The 20,380-nt window shown below is 41.2% G+C and overlaps 1 protein-coding gene across 2 annotated transcripts; it reads left to right on the top strand.

Moving 5' to 3' along the window:
- Positions 1-3,185: 3,185 nt before the first annotated feature.
- On the top strand, positions 3,186-19,863 carry LOC137255821 (signal peptide, CUB and EGF-like domain-containing protein 2). 2 transcript variants are annotated; one of them, XM_067793375.1, is made up of 12 exons: positions 3,186-3,268; positions 3,389-3,493; positions 5,015-5,041; positions 5,649-5,816; positions 6,021-6,203; positions 7,040-7,219; positions 9,722-9,898; positions 15,986-16,243; positions 16,803-16,967; positions 17,900-18,055; positions 18,757-18,924; positions 19,638-19,863. In XM_067793375.1, exons 2-12 carry the CDS (start codon positions 3,418-3,420, stop codon positions 19,811-19,813), a joined length of 1,734 nt encoding a protein of 577 aa, XP_067649476.1. In that variant the 5' UTR covers positions 3,186-3,268; positions 3,389-3,417; the 3' UTR covers positions 19,814-19,863. The 2 variants fall into 2 exon arrangements, with proteins under 2 accessions (XP_067649476.1, XP_067649477.1); XM_067793376.1 differs by lacking the exon at positions 3,186-3,268 and having other exon boundaries at positions 3,270-3,493.
- The last annotated feature ends 517 nt before the right edge of the window (positions 19,864-20,380 follow it).

Raw genomic sequence — 20,380 nt, forward strand, 5'->3', positions numbered from 1 at the left:
AGAATCATCAGACAAAAAACCTGCACGATAAAATCCTGCAGTAACACATTTTCACGATGACGATTCGTATAAAGGGGAAAAGGGTGAAGGGTGTTTTCCCTTCTATGGACATTTTGGACATTGTGGAGTTTGATTCTAACCTGCATCCCTGATAACCTACAGGCTCGACCTTCCAACAGGGGACCAATACTCTTTCCCAGAGTGAACTGACCGATCCTCTTCCGTCCATCTTGTCACCATTTGTTGAGCTCGACTTATATTCAACAGTGAGAAGCTATGTTTTCAGTGTGGAATCATCCCTGGCAGTAACTTCTAGCACAACCGTAAGACCGTAAGCAAGCAAGCAAGTGCAAGATGAATCCATCTGGTCAACTGCCGAAACAAACCCGATAACGGGTCTGTTATTTGATTTAGCAAAACAGAACAAGTTTAGTGGACAGTATATGATACTAGCGTCTTCGTCTATCGTTGAGCTGACTGACAATGCTTACATTCCCCCGCGAACTGAATAGGATCATGTTCATCTCAGGCTACTTAGGCCTGAGTATGGAGTATGATAGATCTGATTGTGGTGTTCCTGTTGGCACTGACCCTGTAGTAAAATACAAGTGGTGTGATAGTGGTCAGCGGTTGTTTATTGAAAGGTTGAACACAACCTCTGCTAAAGGCATCATTGGTTCACCTTTGCATATTGTACACAGTGATGTTAATGCAACTGTTGATAAAAGTATTGATTTAATGTATTTTGCAGGTGAAAACAAAAGCATGCACAGAAAGTACAACCTGTGTGGTTTTTGATAAATATTGTTTTGAATTGAAGCATAAATTTCTTTTCATCAGAATTTGTTGAGCAAATACAGATGTGAAGATAATTTGAAAAGATATCCTGAAGTGAAAACGCTTTATAGATATGTTAAATAGTACTTAAGACATAAATAGTACTTAAGATTAAGTGGCAACGGTGGAGAAAAAAATGTAAAGCATTTTGGAGTGAATTGAAGTCTTTATCAAGTTCCCACAGCTGCAACAACATATCTGTTGAACCTTCGTTCGCTTATTTGAAAGATTTGTTAAATCCTCAACTTGAGAATTTACGTCTTAACTTACAGATTGTGTGATTTATTTCAGGTCCCAATGGGGTACTTGTCTTTTAAACATATTGGGCAAGGATTTTACATCTATCTTGGAGTCAAGGTTAAGAATTTGGACAGGTACTAATTTTATCATTTCCGGCAACAGGTATAACCCATATTGTATATGCTTGTAAACGTCTTCGTGTCAAAGATATCTTCGAAAGTCGAGACATCGGTCTTATACCACCTTATTAGATTTTCGTAAGGCTTCTTATTTTTGTAGCGTAAGACTAACTTAGTCTTACGCCGCATTCAACAATATTCTAAATGGCGACAGTCAGTAAATAATAAGTGACTGATTTTGTAGAGAGGCAGAAGTTATTTCATGTGTAACGTAATAAGAGTGTTGTTGGTAAAATGTGCAATCCCCTGCAAGATATGTATGGTAAGTCATGGTTTGTATAGTAACGATTAGGTGTAAAATTGAATCGTTTTCAAAATCTTGCGGCTCTCAACAATGGCTGTATGTTAAGATTTTTTTTTCCAGTCTCTTCATAAACGAGTTGGCTATTGAATTTAGAAACAGTAGTTATAAGGGCAGTTTGTCACTTATGAAATTGCAAATGTGCTATTGCTGTTGTCTGCTGATGACGTGGTATTGGCAGAGGACTCATTTATTGGGTTCCAACGAAAATGAGATTTCTTACATAATTACTGTTCGACGTGAGGAAAAGAATTAAATTTACAGAAATCAAATATTATAGTTTTTGGAAAAGGTAGGTGCAAAGAGCAATGAGAAATTATTTTATTCTTTGGAGAGGTTAAAATAATCACCTACTACAAAACAATCTTGGTATTGTATTTTCCTCAAGATTAGTTTGGCAGAAGGTTTGTGAAACTCTTTGTGTGGTTTTGTTTTCTTCAGGTGCTTCAGTTCACTGCTAAAGACAATAGTACCGTTTTAGCGCACGAGGATAGTAGTTCTTCGGAGTGTGTACGCTTGCCTTAAACATATGTTCATAATCCATTTTCTGTTGTGTGGAGTGACACGACCGGGAAGGGAAACCAATGGATGGTTGCTGTCTCCGTGGTGAACCGTTTTTATTTCTGATTTTCATTTCGAGGATGTCCGTGATGTCGCTCTTGAAATGGGGGTGGGGCTGTTTTGATGTGTCGTCTACGTTTCGGCACTGAGAACTGGAACGGTGCTGTGGAGAAGGATGATTAAACTTTGAATGACGTCATGAAGGTTTCGGAGAGTGATTAATCTTTGAATGACGTCATGAGGGTTTCGGTGAGTGAGTTTAGTTTTACGCCGTGATCAGTAATATTCCAGCTATTTGACGGCGGTCTGTATATAATCGAGTCTGGACCAGACGTCAACATCGATCTGCGCATTTGGGAAACGATGACAGGTGTCAACCAAGTCTGCGAGACTGACCACCCGAGCCCATTAGTCGCCTCTTAAAATAAGCATGGGGTATTGGAGATCAATATTCTAACCCAGGACCTTCACGGGTGAAGATGTTTCAGTGGTGAGTGGTGACAGAAAGGAGAAAGGTTTCGCTGGTACATTATGTCGTGGACAGTGAAGTACGAAGTGACAAACCAGCTGAAGGAGAGACTGGGGGTACTGTCTATAGTGAGAGTGGTGTTTAGGTCGTACATTCTGGCTTGACCTTGGTCAACGAGTACAGGAACTCACTGTGGAGAATACAGCCTGCCGTTTATTCAGACTACCGTCTTATCTTACCAGGTACCCCCACTGCTGGGTGGACAGAGGCGCTACGTCAACTCACAAACTCACCTGTCTAAGGTGAGATCACATGTATCACATAATAAAACGATAAAAGTTGCAGATGTCTAGATGATTTATTAGAATCATAAGTGCCGGGGTGTCCCAGTATGAACTGATACTTTGATGGGTATGGACCAAAGTATTAATAATGTTGCTATATTAATTATCAAATCTTATAATAAATAATTATATGAATCTCAATGCCTTTAATGCATGTAGAATGTTGTCCATATATTTATTAAAGAAACATGATTACATATTTTAACCATGGACCGATGGGAAACAACACATGCATTCTAATCCCGATAAGAAGTGGCTTGAGTTTGGAGCAAAGGCTATGAGTATAAGAAAGGGAACAGTTTCACGTGTTCCAGATCCATATCGACAAGGAAGAAGGGTATAGAGTTTACGTTAATGGCATGAGACAACCAGAAATCATTATGGTTTGCGGACCCATAGACACATGCTGAGATTCAACTAACGGTCCTGTGTTTGAACATATATCTTTATGTTTTAGCTGACCCTGATCCTCCCAAAGAGGTCACCATGTTGTTGATACCAGTGTGTATTCTCCCTCTGATGGTGGCGGCAAGTTTTGCCGTGGAACCTTCACAGATCAAAGGTAATGCACGTAGACCTTTTCCGTGTGGCCATGCCTGCCTATAAACGCCAGGACATGCATTTTTTCTGATGTTTCAGAAAACGAAAGGTTCACCAAGGGTTTAGAGGTGTTCAGTTGTGGCTTAAAAATCTACGTCAGTTACAATTCTGCTTGGCTATGAAATCACTGTTCATCTATATTCCTGTCCCTCCCTATGCATTTTCAGGTGCTGTAATGTGTGTCACATTGATGTTTTATATCAAGGTTTGTGTATCATAGAAAGAGAAGCGATTACATTCGTGCAAAAGTATATTGCTTTCTGGACTAGCTTCATACTTGGTTTGTCATATATCAAAATTATTAAAGTTTACTTGACCAAAAATCAGATGTCGTTACAATTTAATGCAGAGTTCGTGACTGTCGAGAAAGTTCATTGATGATAGTTCAACAATGTACAAAAGCTAGGATAATATACCAAGGGTGGGACGATGCTGTAACAGCGGTTTATCTATTTTAGCCTTTCGCCACGTCTAGTCTCAAATGGGATAATAGTACAGAGGCCATCATACTGCGACTTAATAGTTGACGCAAACGAAGCTGCTAAACTCTGGGATGATACAATCGATGACGTTTACTAGAATAGTATTCAATAATTAATGAGATCCAGACACTGTGCACATCTTTAAATTAAAGTAACAATTACTTCGTGGCTGATTCAAAGAAATACGAGAATTCAAATATGAATTTTGTCTGAAGAATTGTTTTGTTAGTAGTATTGATGCTTCATAGGATTAATTATTAGTTTCACTGCGCAGATATTTTGCTACTTGTGATAATGATTATGACTTGTAAATAATCTGTCGTCGACGTAAGTTATTTATGTTTTATACAGTTTTATGTAAACTGTACCCCCAGATCACAAGTAAGTATATTTACATTGTTGATTTTCGGTGAAACTCAAATATGGATATACTAAGGTTTTATCTGTGACATCATATTCCCAAGTTGGAACAAAACACCGGGAAACAGACTTTAAAATACCAACTAACGACAAAGACGTGTTGTAATTAATAGTAATTTATTTCTGAAATTAACTAGATTCACAAAGATATTACCATTGAAGTACCAGACCGTGCATCAGCAAACATTCAGAGACAGTATGATGCAGATTAGTGATTACAGCAGTAGAGGCAATGATTAATCCACCACAAGTACAATTCTCCATGTTAGTTATCCCAGGTCTGGTCGCTACAAACGTATAGCACTGCCGGATCATTATCATTGTCGTGTTTTGGACAAGATTTGGGTTGCGTTGTTTCGGTGACTGTAAAGTTTTGATAACGTTCGTAAAGGTTTGGTTCAGTCAAAACCTACATCATTTTTGACCTGATGTATATAGGCCTGCAAGAAAGGAAAGTGAGGTAACTGTCAGTGCCTGTAAATTTCATCACACTGTATCATCCATCCCTTGCAGATATGAAAACCGATTGTCGGAGAATGGCTGCTTAGGCTCAGTCACTCTCTATTTCCAATATCTTACAGGGATGGCGAAAAGAGGAGCCCACGACCGTAAGTGTCCTCCCATCGCCCCAGCGACAAAACGTCTCAGGACATTTGGTCAAAATGCCCCAGATTGTTTGTCAAATCGTCCCAGGTTTGGTTAAATCGCCCCAAGGGAGTAGTCAAAATGACCCAATCTACTTACTATGGTTTAATATATGCCATAAATGCATAGTTATTGTCAACTTCCAGATCATATCCTTTACATAATATTGTGTAGTAATTTATGATGAAATTGCTATTAGTAAACTGATAAGAGCAAAAGTAGTATTCATGTATAAGCAACATTCCAATTCCAATTATTTTGTAAAGAAGCTCAAGAATAAATTAAAATGTATAATATGTTTATTGTCAATGCATAGTATTTTTCAAGAAATGGCATTTTGTAATCTTAACAAATATGGTAAAATACAAATCAGGATTATCCAGAGGACGAAAGCTAAAGAGTTAAAACGTAAAGACAAACATGTGATTTCCTGTATGACTTTTGTATGACGATTATAATGTCCCTGATGACAAACACAGCTGGAGATTTGACTTTAAAATCTCACCCTAAATGACACAGGAAAGTATACAATGACTACAGAAACAATGTGTAAATGTCATCTGCTTTCAGCCTGTAGTACTCCAACGATCCCTAACGGAAGAGCTGCGTGTACAAACTATTGGAACGAGTACGATGTATCTACAATTTGTTCTGTTACTTGTGATCATGGATACAAATCTAACGGCGGCTATATAGGATGCAGTTATGGACGTCTGAGTGTAACGGTATCTTGTATAGGTAAGTTAAGGAGTATATTTTGCTCCGATATATCAATGCATTTACAGTATTTAAACAATATTATTAATGGTTAACCACCTTCATGCAATAATCGAAGTGTTTATATGATTTGAAATACTTACCAGATACGTTAAATGTATATCCTGCGTGTCTGACTCACCACGATAGTGTCAGGTTGCCTTCTGGGATTGTTTCTGTTCTCAGAAATCAGATGTCCCTCCCCACCAAGTGTTAGTAATGGTGTCATTCACTGTGGAACCAGCACAGTTCACAAACTCGACGACGCGTGTAACCTTCAATGCAATGCTGGCTATAAACTTGGTTCGTCTTCCTCTGAGGTCAAGTGTTTGTCAGACGAAACCTGGTCATCTCCCCCAGTCTGTGTTGGTATGTTTCTAAACTGTGACTGTCATATGGTAAAATACGGCATAATCAAACTCTACAAAATGTTTCTTATGGTGTCACTACTTGGATGTATTTATGAGACGATGCACCAAGGCATGGCTGTCGGAGAGAGCAGATCTAGTTCCAAGGTTAGAACCAAGAATGATCTGGTAACGAGTACCCGCTGCATTCTTTCATACATGTAATAATTCACTGCCAGCTATAATAGACATATATTTTAAAGAAACTACATGGAATTAGCTACACGTTGTGGTATGTGTGGAAAGAAAAGTGAGCAGGTCACCAACGACATTGAGACTATCACTTCACATGACTGTAACATGAGATTACTATTTTACTCGCACTAAGGGCACAGCTACAGTAGTAGACAAGGACAAAGAATATACTTTCCATATATTATTTTAATAATATACATCTTCATCATGATAGACAAGGGAAGTAAAAAAAACAGAAAGAGACTGAATCCGTGAATCCTTGTAGACCAAGTGTTTGTCAGGTATATTCTGATCAAAGGGCTTTGCTGAAGCATTACATGAATATCATATGGCACTTTGGCAGTTTGAAAGCTACATTTGTGAAATAGTAACATGCTTGGTGCTAATAATGGAATAAGTCTTTATTGAGGTTTCTCAGCCTATGGTTGTTGAAATATCACATGTTAGTGAGATAAATAATACCTCAGGCATTCTCGAAGTAAAGTAACAGTATGTATACAAAACGTGGAAACTGTAACATATCAATATAGAAATAGCGCAAAATATGTGATGGATGTTAAATGTTGGTATATAATCAGCGAAATGGTTATTCCATTCTTCTAGAAAACTCATGCCCACCTCCTCCTACTCTGTCCCATGGTCGGTACAACTGCACTGACGCCCCCAAGAGTATTGGCACCGTCTGTGGTCTCCAATGTGACAGTGGGTACAAACTGGGGACTGGGGTGACGGCGGTGACGTGCTTGGATGATGAAACTTGGACAGCCGTAGGGTCATGCACAGGTGAGGAATAAACATTGCATAGATACTAATATGTTTTCGATGCCGAAATGTCATTCCAGTACCACGTAGCTGTATTAAAGGCAGGCCAGAACCCTGTCCCGATACTCTTGTAAAATTAGCCAGGATGACAATCAGTTCAGAACGCACATCGGCATAATATACTCCCTAAATCCTAACGTCGCTCCCTTCATATCAGCTAGTAACACAAGCACAACACCGTGAAGAGACCCTCCTAACACCACCACCTTAATCTATCATCGGCAATATGAAGCGTGACTCGTCATTACAGACAGGGCATTTTTATCTGGTTGAAATGTGGCATGTTGGGCACGTATTCCTTAAAATTAACCATCGAAATTTGAGATGATTATTACGCAAGCATGGTGCTCCTGTTGGTATTCTGGGAAATACCCGCTTGGAGGCACACGCGTGATAGCAACTTGCTAAGCTACCCTGACTCCTGTTCGAATTTTGTACCCGTATGGGCACGCAATGTTTCGTGCCAGTGAGTAAATTTGGCGTTAAGAAGAACACTTTGAAATGGTCAAAAACTCTTTGTGCCAATAGCGTGAACTAGTCATGAACATTGCGCAACCTACTCCCAAAACATTGCAGGCGGTGCATATCAGTTTCCGGCCATGAGCACAATGGCACACCTTGATCACGAATTTTGTGCGGCATGGTCACGACAGACTGCGCAAAGTTCACGCTTTCTAAATTGTCGTGAAGTGGTCGGGAGCGACTTGTGTATTATTTGTGTATTGTCCCGAATAGTTCACGTGGTCATGGCACGACGAGTTCCCGCACAGTTTGTCCATGTCACGCAACCTATTGGGTACGCCCATTTCACGCATTGTTGGCGCACGAATCAGCGACAACCCCGCACTTGCAGTGCGTACATGAAAGCGTACCCAACGCCAGTTCCCACATTCCTCAACTCTCCATGCCTGCCAAGAAGACAACCAGAGTCAAGGGCAGGGCCACCAGTAGATAGAAGACCAATACTTCTTTACCTCGAGGACAGCCAAACTCAGCAGAAACAGGGCTCAGCAGAAACAGGGCTCAGCAGAAACAGGGCTCAGCATGAGCAAGAAAGAAATACCGGACAACAAATGGACGGGTGTGGTAGTTCAATCTGAAACTAAAACCTTCAGCAACCACCTCCCTTCCACTGCTCTTCAGTTTTGGGGCATCTGAATACTTCGTCCTTGTAAACCACTGGTAAGGACTTGCCCATTGTAATAACTTCAACCCTGAAGGTGCACTGTAGACTTGCATAGGAATTACCAGTAACTATGAAATGATGAGTGGTTGCCAGTTTGAGCCTCAGCGGTTCTTTCATGAATGTTGTCTTCTTCTCAAGATGATAAGCGTTAACTTCTCCACCACATATTTCTTGTGGAGGTCTGTCGATAACTGATCATAATGTCTTTTAGTCAACTTTTCTTCAAAACGCTGTCCTTGCTTTCTTATTTCCCAGTTGGGGTTACCTGTTCTTGTTTGGCCCGCTCTTGCTACAATTACTCTTTTCCAAGAAGTAACAGTGCTGCACCTTTTCTTTTATGCAATAAGAGCTTGTTCTCTGGTGTTCAACATCTTGTAGGTCGACAGTGGTGCATGTAACTGGCGTTATGCCTGCTATGTAAATAGCGTGGAGTCAAGCGGGACAAAGCGGGACCATCTACCACGACTGATTCCCGCATGCTCAAAGTGGTTGTGGCAATGCAGGACCATGTTGGAACTGTGCACGTCGTGCGTGCCACGTTGTACACTAGACGTAAAACATTGCGCCAATAATACGTAGCCTGGTCGTAAATAAGCCGTGCAATAGGGTGCCAGTGCGTACCAGTGTTCAGCATTGCGTGCCAAGTGCATAACTTCAACAGGACGCGAACAGTGCGCAAAATCATGCGTTTTTTAAACGCATCGTCAAACGCTTTTCCACGACGAAACGCGCGGCAGTGCCGGAACAAAATTCGTGCAATTGTCAGGCTCCCTTAACCCATTTATGCACATCTTCCCATTTGTTGGACGGGTACTTCAAAAGAGCATTTCTCTGCTGTTGTTGAAGGTAGACACTTGCAGTATAGATGTGAATAAAGGTGAGTAAGTTGTTGAGAGGTTGAACCATTCACATGACTTAAGATTTACATCATTTAGTATGACATACTAAGAAATACTTACCCAAGGTCCTTCACTTCCTCCGGCTATATGTATGAATGCACCTACCTAATACTGTAAAATAAACCTGTATTCATGGTTTTCATATGTGAGGAACAGTAGAGGCCTTAGGGGCGCATTCGTCAACTGTGATGTTTAGTTCATCAGGAAGAAAATATGTGATGAAGAATGGTGATGCATGATGCAGATGCATGTGATCCCTTGTTGTTTCCTTTGTTATATTACAGGCAATAAATTAGCACTATGGATGATAAATATCTAATCACGTTCATACCCTTACATGCTTGAATCATGTGTATAATAATCCTTTCTCATCCACAGAGGCGAAATGTTTGGTACCCGTGGTGACAAACGGACACTTAGACTGTAGCACAACCTCTGTCAGGAGCGGCACCTCCTGTGGCTTGACTTGTGGCTCTGGATACACGCCCACCTTTGGTATCAGAGATCGGATCTGTCAGTCTGATGAGACGTGGTCGAATCCTGTTACCTGCGTAGGTCTGTACCATCTGTTTTGTTTAGTATTACCAGAGTAGGTTAGTATCACCTACGTTGGTCTCTACCGCCTGTGTAGGTTAGATTCAGCTGTGTTTGTAACTATCACCATTGTAGGTTAGTATCACGTGTGTGGGACTGTAGCAGTTTAGTATCAACTGTGTAAGTACGTTTTTCCTGTGTAGGTTAGTATCACACTTCTAGATAAGTATCACGTGTGTAGACTTGAGAAGCCTGTCTGGACGTGTCCATGATTGGTTCTACTCCTACCTATCAAATTAGTGCGAGAGTGGCATCATCAAAAAGACACAATCAATTCAAGGATTGATCTATGTTGTGGCGTGCCCCAGGGTTCTGCTTTGGGACCAGTACTGTTCACATTATATACTGCACTACTAGGGGGGAGAGCCTCTCAATAGCCATTTCTGCCCAGATGACTCCAAGTTGATGGACAATGTTTCTCTCGGTTTCAAACATTCATCTCCTGCAAAAATGGCACAACTGATGCCAAGACATGGATGACAGCCAGCATGCTGAAGTTGAATGAGAGCAAGACAGAAGCCATGTTCACTGGACCAAGAGAGAGACTCCAGAAAGTAGATGTGACTGACATGCCAGTGTGTGACATCACAGGCCCACATTCCAGATCCGTGTAGAATGTCAGACCTCTCGATGCACTCTCGATCTCTCTTCAGTCAGATCTCTCGATGCACAGACAAGTCTCAGACCTCTCTAGAGTCTGCAACTACCATCTGTGGAACATAGTATAGTTCACAGTATACGGCATCTCCTCACTCAAGACACTGCAGCAACTCTAGCAAGAGCCTTCATCCTGAACCGGCTTGATTATTGCAACAGTTTCCTTGTTGAATCTACTTGGTCTTAAAACCCCAGCACTGGTTGTGCATTCGTACTAGTGTTCTTTTTAGACTCCTGTGCCTAGCCTTTCAGTGTGTTCAAGGAACTGCTTCTGAGTATCTATGTGAACTCCTGATACAGTACCAGCCAGCTAGAGCTCTCTGGTCCAGTTCAAAGCAATTCCTCGACATTCCTCGAACATTTGGAGTCAGATCTTTCGGTGTGGCAGCAGCTGTCAAATGGAATCAGCTCCCTGACTCTCTTCCATCATTCAAAGCTCACCGGAAGACTTATCTGTTCAACAACTATCTTTGACTCTAGACTGTTTATCCTAAAGCACTTCGAACGCAAATAGATGTGTGAATAAGCACCATACAAGTGGAACTATTATTATGTTTTATAGATTAAAGGAAAAAATGCAGCAGAGAGGGTTCAGGTGATCCAGGCACAGTCAGGCTGGTAAGGCCCTCGCCCCATCTACACGCAACCCAAACAGCAAATGGCAAACGCTGTATAGTCGAAGTCACTAACAACTTTCCGGAGAATGTGAAGGCTCACCAATACTGCAGCCTTCTGCATTACCCAGATTGTCAGAAGGGATTTGCTCCTGTTGGAGAACCCGGGCAGTGTCCTGATCTGTGCCAAGAGTCCAGGAAGTATCAACCAAGGGCCCCGAGAACAATGGGGAGCATGTGAACTTGGGATGCACTCGAGATATTTCAAATGCAAGGTCTGCATATTTATCATGCTTTTCCTGAATCTTGCCAGTCACATTACTGTCAGAAGGTACAGCAAATTCAATGATATAAATACATTCATTGGTGTTATGAAAAAAAGACAAGATGAGGTTTGTTGGCAGGAATTCTTCTCAGGCTGTATATGGGCCTACTCCAGAGAAGCTTGACAGAATTATTTTCCATGATGCCCTGGAAACGCCATGGGTGGAGCGTGGGGTCTAAGCCACAGACATGGCGGATAGTAAATCACCGAGCCATGCCATCATGTCTTTTCAGATATGCAGTTTGTGCCAAAGAAGGTCATTCAATGGCAAGGTGTTGCTCAATCTCTGTAAATTGATTTGTATAATTGACATTTCATGTTAACATTTTGATGTTTGCGTATGATGATTGCGTGTGGGAAGTGACTTGTCCTGAGCAGCAAAACGGAAGCCTTCAGTTTCACATTTGGGACGATTTGTGTAGGTTAAATTGCTATTCTACTCAACACACGGCATGTACACAGTGCAGTGGTTCGATGCAGTGGTTTCTCAGACAGCTTCTCCACAAAGGACCGATTCCGTGAAAACCTGGTGAACAACTTCACCTGCTTCACTCCATCGCTTTACCATCCAGCAGTACATCACCATCAACTTCAAATTCAGATTCTGTCCAACAACCTTGACACAGTTGTGGAATTCCTTACTTCATCATGATTCTTGACATGCATCATCAGAAGATCATCCAATAAACTAATATGTGCAAAAATACGCAAAAAAATTCTTTCATGAAGCGCCATTATCATCGTCATTATTATCACCCGTGTACGTCAGTATCACCTCTATAGGTCAGTATCATTCGTGTTGGTCTGGGCCACTTGTCTATTTTGGTATCACTTGTGTATGTACTTATTACCTGTGAAGGTAAGTATCACATATGTAGGTTAGTATCACCTGTATAGGTCTGGGTCACATTGTTACAGTTAATATCATCTTCAAAAATTATCTCATCAATATAATGATTTAACACAATTTTCAAAATCATGTATTTCCTCATTGCAGGATTGGCATCAAGTGTGAGATGTGAAGAAATTTGCAATAAATCGGATTTCCTCAAATGACGAATTGTTTCAGAGTCAGGGGACAAGAACAATACAAACTTCTCAAGTTCAAACACCATTTTGCTGGTTCCACAATTAACGTGTTGCATAATTGCAGAAATTTGAAATAAATTTCACAAATGGTCTCAAATGTCAAATGAATTCTATCCCGAATGAGCCCCCAATTTTGTTACGGTTAATAATTTGCAGAGGCAAACGATGTAAGAAACCTCCTGTGAACCATCAAAACAGAACAAAGAAAATATTCAGATGTTATTATTATGCAACGAGAGCAAGGTATACAAAGTCACAAGTCAATTTCACAATACTGATTTCAAGTACAATTCAAGAGAGACAAAATCTAAGGCAATGGGTCACAACATATATACTATATAAATAGGTCTTGGTGTGAGAGAGAATCAACTATGCAGAATCGGTCTGACAGCGGTTAATATAGATTCAGGCCTTGACAGATGCAGATGATATAAACTCCAGAAATGTCCGTATCGCAACACGGCAACCAGCCTTTTTATATATATTCCTTCATTTCCTCGGGCACATACGACAATCGTCAACACTGTAGAATGCCCTCGAATAAGCCTCACGGAAGTAAACACATAGAAAACTAGGAGCAGATAAATTCCGAAAAAAAACAGAATCCTAAAAGTGTTGACCATCTATTAAAACGAAATGTGACCCATCATAATTATTATTCAAAACACTAAATGTTGTGACCCAATAATAATTATTACTTAGTTAATAACAAAAATATTCAGAAAGTACACTCTCGTAACATGTCTAGATCAGTATCACCTCTGTATGTCTGACCCACATGTCTAAATCAGTATCATCTGTTCAGGTCAGGTTCACCTGTGTAGGTTAGTATCTATCACCTGTGCAGGTCAGTATCACCCATGTAGGTTGCTATTACCTGTACAGGTCTTGGCTACGTGTGTATGTTACTATCACCCGTGTAGTTCAGTTTCATCTGTGTAGATCAGCATCGCCTGTGCAGGTCAGTATCACCTCTGTATGTCTGACACACATATCTAATCAGTATCATCTGTTCAGGTCAGCTTCACCTGTGTAGGTTAGTATCTATCACCTGTGCAGGTCAGTATCACCCATGTAGGTTGCTATTACCTGTACAGGTCTTGGCTACGTGTATATGTTACTATCACCCGTGTAGTTCAGTATCACCTGTGTAGATCAGCATCGCCTGTGCAGGTCAGTATCACCTCTGTATGTCTGACCCACTTGTCTAATCAGTATCATCTGTTCAGATGAGTTTTACCACTGTATGTCTGGCCAACATGTCTAAATCAGGATCACTTTTGGAGGTCAGCTTCACCTGTGTAGGTTAGCATCACCTGTATAGGTCTGGGTCACATTACTAGATCAGTATCACCTCTGTATGTCTGACACACATATCTAATCAGTATCATCTGTGCAGGTCAGGTTCACCTGTGTAGGTTAGTATCTATCACCTGTGCAGGTCAGTATCACCCATGTAGGTTGCTATTACCTGTACAGGTCTTGGCTACGTGTGTATGTTACTATCACCCGTGTAGTTCAGTTTCATCTGTGTAGATCAGCATCGCCTGTGCAGGTCAGTATCACCTCTGTATGTCTGACACACATATCTAATCAGTATCATCTGTTCAGGTCAGCTTCACCTGTGTAGGTTAGTATCTATCACCTGTGCAGGTCAGTATCACCCATGTAGGTTGCTATTACCTGTACAGGTCTTGGCTACGTGTATATGTTACTATCACCCGTGTAGTTCAGTATCACCTGTGTAGATCAGCATCGCCTGTGCAGGTCAGTATCACCTCTGTATGTCTGACCCACTTGTCTAATCAGTATCATCTGTTCAGATGAGTTTTACCACTGTATGTCTGGCCAACATGTCTAAATCAGGATCACTTTTGGAGGTCAGCTTCACCTGTGTAGGTTAGCATCACCTGTATAGGTCTGGGTCACATTACTAGATCAGTATCACCTCTGTATGTCTGACACACATATCTAATCAGTATCATCTGTGCAGGTCAGGTTCACCTGTGTAGGTTAGTATCTATCACCTGTGCAGGTCAGTATCACCCATGTAGGTTGCTATTACCTGTACAGGTCTTGGCTACGTGTATATGTTACTATCACCCGTGTAGTTCAGTATCACCTGTGTAGATCAGCATCGCCTGTGCAGGTCAGTATCACCTCTGTATGTCTGACCCACTTGTCTAATCAGTATCATCTGTTCAGATGAGTTTTACCACTGTATGTCTGGCCAACATGTCTAAATCAGGATCACTTTTGGAGGTCAGCTTCACCTGTGTAGGTTAGCATCACCTGTATAGGTCTGGGTCACATTACTAGATCAGTATCACCTCTGTATGTCTGACACACATATCTAATCAGTATCATCTGTGCAGGTCAGTTTCACCCGTTTAGGTTGCTATTACCTGTACAGGTGTAGGCCACACGTATATGTTACTATCACCTGTATAGTTCAGTATCATTTGTGTAGGTCAGCATCGCCTGTGTAAGTCTGATCCATGTGTCTAGGTTAGTATCACCTGTGTAGGTTAGTATGACCTCTGTATGTCTGACCCACATGTCTAAATCAGTATCATCTGTGCAGATCAGTATCACCTGTGTAGGTTAGTATCACCTGCGCAGATCAGTATCACCTGTGTAGGTTAGTATCACCTGCGCAGGTCAGTATCACCTCTGTATGTCTGACCCACATGTCTTATCAGTATCATCTGTGCAGGTCAGTTTTCCACTGTATGTTTGGCCCACATGTCTAAATGAGGATCACCTGTGTAGGTTGGTATCACCTGTGTATGTTGCTAATACCTGTACAGGTCTGGGCCACATGTATATGTTACTATCACCTGCGTAGTTCAGTATCTTCTGTGTAGGTCAGGATCGCTTGTGTAAGTCTGATCCACTTGTCTAGGTTAGTATCACCTGTGCAGGTCAGTATCACCCATGTAGGTTGCTATTACCTGTACAGGTCTGGGCCACATGTCTATCATATTATGAAATCTGTAGTTCAGTATCAGCTGCGTAGGTCAGCATCACATGTGCAGTTTAATATCACCTGTGTAGGTCAGGGTCACATGTCTAGATCAGTATCACCTGTGCATGTCAGTATCACCTGTGTAAGTGTGTACGTCTGGACCACATGTCCAGGTCAGTATCACCCATCCAGTTTAATATTACAAATGTAGGTCAGGGTCGTATGTGTAGCTTAGTTACTCGTTGAGACTTTGAATATTTGGGGGGTTTTATGCACGCCATTCGGCTGTGGTTGATGCTATTTGATCACGCACGCACATACGTAAGTAGTTGTATTGTTCAAGATCATGTGTATGCTTCTTTGTTCATGCAAGGATAACTCTATTTTCTTCCCAGACACGTCTCCTCCGGTCATCATCAACTGTCCTTCCAGTCAGACTCATTTCCTCAATTCAAACCAAGCAAAACTCAATATCACGTGGCCAGAGGTCAAGGCTGTGGACTCTCCAAAAGGAAACTTGGTGAACGTTACCTTGACCTCCACCTTAAAACCTGGAAGTGCTTATCCAGCAGGGAACTACACGGTTCAGTACGATGCCAAGGATGACACAGGAAACAAGGCATATCCCTGCTTTTTCACTGTGTCAATAACAAGTACGAATGAGTCATGCAAATTTCCTTTAAGCATAACTATCTTATCTTTTCAATTCAATTCATCAGCTCAATTCATCTTTGCCATTTTGGAAGCACCATTTGAATCGTGAATAAGTAGTTATACAGTGAGAGTTTTATTACAGTGACCACTATGGTTATATTTTGGTTTAACTGTGTTTTTGTTGTTGATAATTTACATCAACCTTAATCATGATGATAACAGTTGTATAAGAATTATACTGTTTTTATGTGTAAACGCTACTTGATAACAATAGCATTTGGGTTCTTTTTATGAATGTCAACTGTGACATGCCACTGGTGCCCTTCAATGCCACATCACATCGTGTACAAATCCACAACTGATAGACTATATTCATAAAAAGAAACATTAGAAATCATACGAAAATCTAGTTGTGAACAGATTAAGATTTTATGCGCAATTCCGATAGACACATGGATATTACAGGACATAGAATACGCTTATGTTCTCTTTGCAGTGTGTCTTTTAAGTTGTTATGTCATATCCGTTCCAAACAAGTCCACAACATACTTTTGACAGTCTGTCCAAGCGGCTCCTATATCAAAGTGTCCAACAGTAAGCTTGAGTGTGTCCCGTGCCCAACTGGAACCTACCAGGAACACGAGGGACGGTTTAGTTGTGTTCCATGTCCAACCGGCATGACGACAACGTCCGATGGGTCAGATTCCTCGTCTAGCTGTAAAGGTATGATTGAAGACAAGTAATGTGAGTGCATTCGTCTGTGTTTGTTTTCTAGGATACGCATTTACCATTTCTCTAGTCACGTGAACCTGGCAATGAAGGTTAGTAATCCTACGACTATTAGGAGATTAACATCATGTGTTGACCAATTTCCGGGTGTTATTGAGTATTTGAAGCACGGGAATTGGAACCGACGGCGTCAGCCGGAGGTTTCAAATGAAAAAAATCCCGACATTGTAAATCAAAAAGTAAACCAAAGGGTTTTACTGTCTGCACCTGTTTACATCGAGTACGGGTACAGCAGTGAAGTGTCAACAGCTGGCCGTTTCAGTTGGTCCCCATGGTAGTATCTGGAGCTGCTCATTTGTGACGTCATTCTAACTTTACGTCACAATATGATTTGAATGTCACTAGTGCTGATGACACAACATGACAATTGTTTGCTATGTTTCTACGTGTCAATACGCAGCAAACAGTCTTGCAGTTTCCGGGAATGAAATACCATTTGATAATGTTTTTCAACCAACCAGATTACAGAACACAGTGACTTTTGGTTCTCGGTATCACATGCAACTGTAACACAGAAGATAAGATTGAACTGTAACACAGAAGATTAGATTGAAGATACGAACATGCACACTGTATTTAGATGTAGCTGCAACGGAGTTGCATGGTTTTTACTGTTTCAGCATTATTTCAGCAATAACATGTGTAGAATCGACTGAATCCTTTAACCTCTTGTTTATCAAATCGCCTTTTACCTGTAGCAGTACAGCATGGAATCGTTTCTGCACACGTGTTCTCCTACCAAATGTTGTCATCTATTAACGAGTATATACACAGTGATATATTGCGCTCGAATACAATCTTACAGCATTACAGGTAATCTGGGGACGTTCCAACACATATAATAGCCAGATACTGTTCTCCATCAGGTAGCTGTGACTCTGGTAGCTACTCCATCAATGGCGTGGTACCCTGTTCCCCATGCCCCATAGGATCATACCAGGATCGACCAGGATCCAAACAGTGTGATGCGTGTCCCGTGGGTAGGGTGACAAAGACACAAGGCGGGAAAGGACCTGAAGACTGTATGTTCACTTTTTTCGAGGTTTATAGTTTTGAATTGTTCGTTTACCTTTGTTCATTTTCAGTAGATGCAAATGACGAAAGGCCGCGTGGAAATATTTTTCTCATAGGTTGATCTTTTGAAGAACCATACCCAATGTAAAAATGACTTTGATAAGACTGTAATAAGACTGTAATATAGTGGAAAGCAGCTGAATACAACCCAGACACTGCAGTATTCGAGAGACCTTCTCGAATCTATTCACATAATACGAGACCTGTGAAGATCCGAGTTAGAATCGATTTTCAGTAAGTCCTGCTTGTCGGAAGAGGCGACAGACGGGTTTGGATGGACAGACTCGCTGACTTGGTTGTCACATGCCCGCATCCCAGTTGCGTAGATCGATGCCGGTGCTGTTGATGGCTGCATTATCTGTTCCAGACTCGATTATTTACAGAAACCCGTCATATATCTGAAATAATACTCAGTGCGGCTTGAAAATATACTCAGTCTCCACATCATACTTTCATACGAAATATCTCCTTAGAGTAGAGTTGATGTACGATTGAGGCTACTGTCACAAACCCACACAAAGGCATCTACTCATCTGAACAGCTAGGACGAAATGAAAGTCAAAATAGGCAGTTGCATCGGACACCAAGTTTGTAGTTGTTTGAAAACCATTTTGGAAGTCTATTGCTGTCGAACTATTGCAATGAACAGGTATATGTCCTAGAGGTTTCTTTGTGATGGACATCTTGCTCAGCAAGACATGCACGGCTTGTCCAAAAGGAACGTACCAAGACCAAGAAGATAGTCACAAATGCGTGTATTGCGCCTGGGGCCTCTCTACATCTACAGCTGGCTCTGTCTCCAAGACGGATTGCAGAGGTATGAAGTAAAAATGTTCAGAGGACACACAAGAAGTGAACAGGTTTTCGGCTAATAGAAAATATGAAGTTTTTGGAAAACACCCTTTGAACAAACAATACATATAATAGTTTTTGGACAACAGGCTTTGGACAAACAGAATATATATAGTTATTTTGGCAAACGGAATATCTATATTTTTGGACTACAGGCTTTGGACAAGCAGAGTATATATTATTTTTGGATAAACAAAACCTAAATGCTTTCAACAAACATGAATTGAATTGATTAGTTATAAACAGAGAAATGATGACGTGGGGATGTGGCTTGTTTGAATTCCATTGTGGAGTCTCTGTGTGCATATTTGTACTTTAAAGTAGTCAAACCGCACGATTAGATGTACGGTTGAAATTCAGCTACCCTGTAGGACGTTTACAATTCAAATTCACTTCAGATGTAAAACGCCAAACATGATCTTGGGTCGAGATCGAGAACGTGTATCCTATGGCATTGTTACTGAAAAGGCAGGGCTCGGGTACCTACAAGAAGGCGACCGATACGTTTACCTTGTCACTGAAATTTCTTGGTTTAAGGGATATAAGATACAACCATTTGTTCTTATAGTTGTCCGGACGAAGAGGGTTCCACTGTATATGCTGGCATAACATGGCCAGTAACAAGTTTGTTCAAAATCTGTTTTATGTCAAACCTGACTCCATGCGCTGCTCTTACAGCCCCGTGTCTGCCCGGAACATCTTCATCTGATGGTCTTCAACCGTGTACTCCATGCCCAAAGGGATCATATCAAAGCTCACCCGAAAAAACAAACTGTGACCTTTGTCCTAAAGGTCACACCACCAACGCCACGGGTGCTCTGAAGCCGACTGACTGCACAGTGGTTAGTGTTTAAACACAACATGTGTATCGTGCTCATGAAAATACAGAATCATATTCACATAATTTGGTGTTTGTCGTACGGTTGACTTAAAGTTTTACCCGTGAATGGTATAGAAACAACAGAGTATATTGTATTCTTTTCCTATTGAATCATTTTAAAGTATTATATATGCCTTCACGAGGTTTCGGAATCAATTCTTTCTTATACTGAACAAAGCGTTCAGATAAATATACGTCATAACATTTCTTAGTGAGGCAGGTAATAACCATGTGCAAACGAGGGGACGGTGGAGTGGGCTAGTGAGTGATTGAGTGAGTTTAGTTTTACGCCGCACTCAGCAATATTACAGCTACATGGCGGCGATCTGTAAATAATCGAGTCTGGACCAGACAATCCAGTGATCAACAACATGAGCGTCGATATGCGCAATTGGGAACCGATGACATGTGCAAACCAAGTCAGCAAGCCTGACCACCCGATCCCGTTAGTCGGAGTGAGTTAGTGGTTAAAGCGTCATCTCGTAACGTCGAAGACACGGGTTAAATTATCAGCTTGGTTACAGCGTGTGAAGACCATTTC

This window comes from Haliotis asinina, chromosome 11, assembly GCF_037392515.1.
Source record: "Haliotis asinina isolate JCU_RB_2024 chromosome 11, JCU_Hal_asi_v2, whole genome shotgun sequence".
In the NCBI taxonomy this organism is placed as follows: Eukaryota; Metazoa; Mollusca; class Gastropoda; order Lepetellida; family Haliotidae; genus Haliotis; species Haliotis asinina.

Excerpts from the sequence above, each read along its gene's own strand:
- LOC137255821 (XM_067793375.1), top strand. The coding sequence starts at position 3,418 with ATGTTGTTGATACCAGTGTGTATTCTCCCTCTGATGGTGGCGGCAAGT. Across the intron at positions 5,042-5,648 it reads GAAAAGAGGAGCCCACGACC|CCTGTAGTACTCCAACGATC; the intron begins GTAAGTGTCCTC and ends ATCTGCTTTCAG. Across the intron at positions 18,925-19,637 it reads CTCCAAGACGGATTGCAGAG|CCCCGTGTCTGCCCGGAACA; the intron begins GTATGAAGTAAA and ends CTGCTCTTACAG.